General features: G+C 28.8%; 1 protein-coding gene across 1 annotated transcript in view; it reads right to left on the reverse strand.

Moving 5' to 3' along the window:
• Positions 1-653: 653 nt before the first annotated feature.
• LOC106682794 (beta-glucuronidase) overlaps positions 654-6338 on the reverse strand; it is a gene marked incomplete at its 3' end in the record, with an annotated part of 16840 nt that continues 11155 nt past the window's right edge. Inside the window, 4 exon segments of the mRNA XM_014423851.3 lie at positions 654-1764; positions 1843-1981; positions 2725-2901; positions 5045-5129. Coding sequence (XP_014279337.1) covers positions 1637-1764; positions 1843-1981; positions 2725-2901; positions 5045-5129 — 529 coding nt within the window.

Genomic DNA, 6338 nt, shown 5'->3' on the forward strand with positions numbered 1-6338 from the left:
TAAAAAAAAACATTGGAAGCCTAGTACTACAAATCAGGACAGGTTAACTGGAACACAGTTATCCAAGTCACATTTTTGGAAATGACAACTACGGAAGAAATTAATAATTAGATTAAGCATTTGCTTCTTAACCACAGATTAATTTGAACAACTTAGAGATCTCACTTGCCTTCATACTTTGAGAAGAAGCAATTATGCAATAAAAATTGGACACATTTATTTCAGCGGATAATAACAGGGAGAAAAAGAAAAAAACAGATAAATTATGATTATTTTTCCAATGAACTAATGTGAGGGAATATTTCTCTCCTTTTCTTTCCTCCAAGGTTTTTTCTGCCTTTCACGACTATTTATGGGCCACATTCAGCAACATGAAACTTGATGGAATCACCTCTCAGGAATAAAGCAACGTAATTTGATGGTACTCCAAAATCAACTGAATAAAGGCCACTTATTTTCCTCCATTAGTTAAGAAGTTAATAAATTTTTTATTAGTACAGTTATATGACTCCTAAACATTTATATGAGGAAAATTTGTTCATGTTTTGCAATCATTCATATGATTTTGTGAAATATAGGCATGAAATATTAACTTCTTGCAACAGCTGTCATCAGGAGGTGTAGAGTATAAAAAAGAAACACATGATCTTAAAATATATATTTATATATTTTAAAACTCTATACAATTAACAAGAATACAAGCAGAGTTGGGCAAAGATTAGTTACGTTAAAACTGCAGCTAAAATTGTAATGGATAGAATGTTTGTTTATTAATGGTTCATTTGCTAATTAATTCATTAATAAATAAATTTTATATGCATGACAATTTTAGCTATAGTTTTATCAAAACTAACTTTTGCCTAAATCTGAATACACGAGACATACAAAGATTAATAAGAACATTTGAAATATTTATACAATGTACAAAAATTTTGAAATAAATATGAATGATTCGAAGAAAAACGTCAGATTTGACCTGAATATTTCAACCAAAGTTTTAGCCAAATTTTTTATTTGTTTTAATCTTTAAAGATTACTTTTATAATGAGGGGGGGGGGGCAAAATAGCATCCCACAGTTATGTCAGTTATCAGATACTCATTTTTCAGTAAAATATAGTTCCAGGAAAGAGGGAAAATGACTTCTCATAAAAATTCTTCATCATTCTCAGGTATGAAACCTTTAGCTCATTTAATAAATCAATAATCACTGGGTTATTAATGGGTAAAAATATACAGACAAAAATTAATGAAGGCATCAAATGTATAATAAAAAATAAGAATTGAGTTAAATAATTACTGAAAATTCTAGAAGGGGTAGGGGAGATAGAAATTAAATGAGAAATCATGAAACCTGAGGAAATTTCAAGAAAATATATATTTTCATTGAACTTGAGATCCCTTAAAGAATGCTTATGCAGAATGCAGAATGAAGGAGAGAGAGGTTTTTGATGTTCTCATTGAGGAAGCTAGCATAATTTCTAGTATGGAAGAAATAGAACAAAGATGGCACAGCCTACATGTTTTTTCCTCCTTCTAAAAATAAGAAGTAGAAGGCTTAAAAAAAGTTTGGGATGAGAATTTGACGTTCTTCATTGAATCATCCAATTTTACATGAAAACTGTATGATAACTAAATCTATTCATACGTCATTGTCTTATTATCATTCATCAATTCATATCTCAGTTTGATCGTATATGCTGCTTTTTTCGGCTGCCTGCTTCTTGTAAATATTCCTTTCATACAGTTCCCTGGCTTAGAATGCTCTGTAATAAAGAATATTGTGATTAATATTCTAAAAAGGAATGATGTAAACAAGGTGACTTTTTTTTTTTAAATCATACCTTGCTGTACAGCAAAATCGGCAAATGTCCATAAAAGCTCACCGCTGAGGTCACCACTGGCCCTCAGATGATCGAATGCATTGAAATGTAACTTCAAAAGGTCAACTTGGTACTCCTCACTCCACATACCACTTGGGAGCTGGAATGGTAAAAATTATCAGTAATAAAAAAAAATATTAGTGCCATTACAACCAGGAAGCTTGGTTCAGTGCTTGCTGAAGACGTACTGTTTTTTGTATAGAGATTGATATCAGTGAATCTAAACTATCATCTATTATCATAGAGAATCTATTACTAGAATGATGAAAACAATAAAACATTAATTTTAACCTTTTGTAATTATCAAATTCTTTTATGTTTATCCATTGCTTATTACTGCTAATAATGAGAGTTGGTTAATTATTATAAACAAACAAAATAAAAGGTATTTTAAAGGAAGTTTTTCTTTTTTATTTCAACATTTAAGCCCTGTCAGACTATTTCAATGAGTATAAAATCTAGCAGATTTTAAATAAATATGAGAGTATATTATATGATATATAAATATTATTTATATTAGAGTTAACTTAAAATTGTTAAAGTTATTTTTGATAAAATAGTAAATAGTGTTAAATCAATGATATGAAATTGCACTTATGGGAAGTTAATTTAAGAGAAAAAGTTGCAGTAACATCCCAGAAATTTATCTACTTTAAATATTTAATTTCAGTTCTATAAAATTTAACATTTTGAGCTTGGTTGTTCATGCATGGGTGTGCACATGAAAACATACACACATACACAAACTATTTTGCAAAATGTTATTTATAAGGGACAAAAATAAAATAATAACATTTCACTTCTTAAATATATTTAAAAAAATAATGATGAGTTAAATAATACCATATGTAAACCAGGCAGAGATCCTGCTCCATATTCAGTTATAAATACGGGGAGATTGTAGGTTTTCCTCCAGCCTGTTACCTCACTGGTAACATAATCTTCAATAACGGACAGATCACCAGGTGATTGGTACCAGCCATTATAACGATTAAAACAGATAACATCCATCTGACCAGCCTGCATTATATTTTAAAGATCAGAAAAATTATAATATCAACTAAACAATAAAGTTGATTCTTTAAAATATTAAACTAAAAGCTAAATATAACTCAGTAAAATATATTCAATCCACAGGAGCAAAGTAAAGAGTGGAGATTAAGGCTGTAGAGCTAATTTTATTCTGTTTAATAAGAAATAAATAAATTTTACTTATTAAAACTGTTAAAAATGAAAATATTTGTTAATGGTACAAAGCTAAAACATAATATTCCATAAACAACTTTTTTAATTACATTCTTAACTCAATTCAAATATAAATTTACTTTATGTTTTAACATTAGCAGTATAAAATCAAACTGAACTTATAAAAACAAAATTTTATTTGCATATAACAAAACAAAAACAATATTTTAAATAATTAAAAACAAGTTTTTCATACTAGAATATTGTATTGTATTGTATTGTATGGATGTTTCTCAAATAACTGGCAAATTTCAGACCCCAATTTTCAACATAAAATAAACCTCCAAATATAAAATACAATTCTAAAGTTTAGGTGTTTTTAGACAATAAAACCAGATCAAATAAATCAGGAGCTCCGCCCACCAGATCCTAGAGAAAGGCATTCTATAAAGCTGTGACCAAGATCAAATGTGGGCAAAGTAACAGATCTGGTCGGATTGTTTAAAACGAAAAATTCTATCAATTCATTGGACCACTATGTCAGTTGCTATGGAAAAAAAGTGTGTCTTTATTTCTCATTGCAAACTTTTAATAGTTTTCTTTTGAAAAAGTATATAAGACATATACTTCAAAAAATTATATAAAATATAATTGAAATATAAACAAATATTAAAATTTACGTTTTGATCATAAATTTAATGCTAAATTGTGATAGAACCAATATTGAAAATACTAAGAATGATTTAATGGGGTTAGTCATTCTGTTAACTGAAAGGTTCATATATAGGTTGAGTCAAATTAAAAAAAAACTATTCAACAACTATGAGACATGAAAACACCCATCAGACTGCTGAAACGGAAACATGCTCCCCCCAGTTTAACAGTCAAACTCATATCAGAACCAACCTTTTATTTAGATGTTTTTCACCATTCTCTATTACATTCTAAGGCTTCATAAGTTAAATATTATTTTTTCTAAAATTGTTTGCTTTCAAATGATATATAAGACATAAACATTACTACTCTTATTTTCAGAAAAGTTTTTCAACCAGGAAAAAAAAATTTCTTCTTATCTCCTTAATTTTCAAAGCCATTCATTGTTTATGCTTATCTATTTTTCACTACTCCTAATAATGAGAAATGGTTAATTATTTGAAACAAACAATATTGAAGATACATTATAGGAAGTTATTACTTTTTTTTAATTTAACATTTAAGGCCTGCCTAACTAATTCAATGAGGATACTGCCTAACTAATATTAAAGTAAATATAATTTTACATTGCTATAACGAGTTAATTGAGTGCTCAGTCCATTTTATGGAAAAAGTTGCTGTAACATACCAGACATATGCCCACTTAAAATATTAATCTCATCACATACACTCAGACCATTTTGCAAGACTGTACTCATAATTTATTTTTTCCTTTATGAGCGGATTTTGTAAAAGAAATAAGAGTGAAAGTGGTGGCAAGGTCAAATTTAGAACTTGTGGGCTGCCACAAAATTTCAAAAACCTTACATTTCAAATTTCTCTATTTCTGTTTTTAGTTAGAGATTTTATTCGTCCACAATAATGATTTTTTTTTCCAGTGAAACATTTTGAAATAAACCACATCCTGTTCTAACATAATAAAAAATTAATTGAATATTAAAAATTAATGTATTTGAATGTAAAAATGTTACTCTAGAATGCCCATGGCATTGAAAATTACAGTCCTAATGATAAGTAAAATATCAGTAAAACATCATAATATAATTAACTCATTATGCCTATCGTAAAGAAATGTTCCCACAGATTGTATTATAACCAAGATGAATGCATAGTGATCCTTAAAAACCATTTTATTCAAGTGGACTAAAAAATTACCTATTGCATGAGACTCATCGATATATATATATATATATAGTACTTACTGGTCTAAAAGAAATGTAAATCATTTCAAAATGAAGAATAATTACATAAAGATTTTACCTACCGCTTTATCAGTTGAGTAGGAATATTTTGTGACAAAAGTGACAGGCCGAGTAGTGTCGATGGAATGCATCAGTGTTAACAACTCTCTAAAACAGTGTTAGTCAACATTGACTTAGTTTACATTATTTTTGTTTTGTTTTTACACAATATATTTAAATTTTCGAAAACATAAACTGATGCTGCAAAATTATTAGAGAAGAGAGTGGTGAAAAAGAAATTATGGGAAAACTCACATAAAATGCATCATGCTGGATGTGTTTTTAATATCTCAGCAGAGAATCAATCAAACATTTCTAAATAGTAGTGTATAAAAAAAGAAATTCACTGAAATTATGTGGAAACAGTTGATTTAGATACATTACTAAGAGACTATAAATTGAAATTGAATGTCTGCATCTCAGCTATTCTTTTGTTTTGTTTTTTACAGGAATTCATTTTGTTTCTCATTCCATTCCTGAAATAAAAGTTTCATTTAAACAGTTGCATACTCCTTATTGATAACTAAAGTTTCTTTGGGTCTGTAAAGCCTCATAACATCTAAGGCCCATAATGGAGACCTAAGGTTAAACCCTCCATCTCTCTCTCTACCCAGTTCAGTTGATCTGCAAGCATATGGCTTCTTACCATTTTGGTATGTTCTAGAGAAGCTTAGCTATGTTATTAACTTAAGTTCACCTCCCCCCCCCCCTAGTTCTGCAATATAGCCCTGATGAAGGTCTGAAATTCTGGCTGAAACGTTGGCACTAATAAATAAGTTTTTAGTTATTAGTTTCCTTCAGCATCCCCAACCATTTCCTCTCAATAAAATTAATTGTAGAAAAACATTTCTGAAGATACAAACTTGAAACATTTAAATCCTGTAAGAAGGTGTTTAATGAATGAAATATCATGAAGGTCTATTTTTGCTCAATTCAAGGTAAACTTCCTAATGATTTGACAAAAATATAAAATTATTTACAATTATCTTTTAATTTTCCTTACAGACAATTCATGAAACAGATATCTTTCTATTAAAAACAAAAATCATTGCAGCAATCAAGGAACTCTGGCCAAAATAAAATCATTCTTCACATATTCTGAAAACTAAAAGTCTCTAGAACTTCTAACATATATCTAACAGTTCAACCTCTTCCAATCAAGGAAGCTCTTCCATACCATTTGATGCACACATCGATTCCATTTCTTATACCTAAAAAATATAATGGGTTAATCTAATAAAATAATTTTGGTACCATGTAATATAGCCATATTTTCAAACTAACTCAGGAAAGCTCTCTCTCTCTCTCTCTCTCTCT

Source organism: Halyomorpha halys, unplaced genomic scaffold (genome assembly GCF_000696795.3).
Source record: "Halyomorpha halys isolate HHAL.00 unplaced genomic scaffold, Hhal_1.1 Scaffold441.1, whole genome shotgun sequence".
NCBI classification, from domain to species: domain Eukaryota; kingdom Metazoa; phylum Arthropoda; class Insecta; order Hemiptera; family Pentatomidae; genus Halyomorpha; species Halyomorpha halys.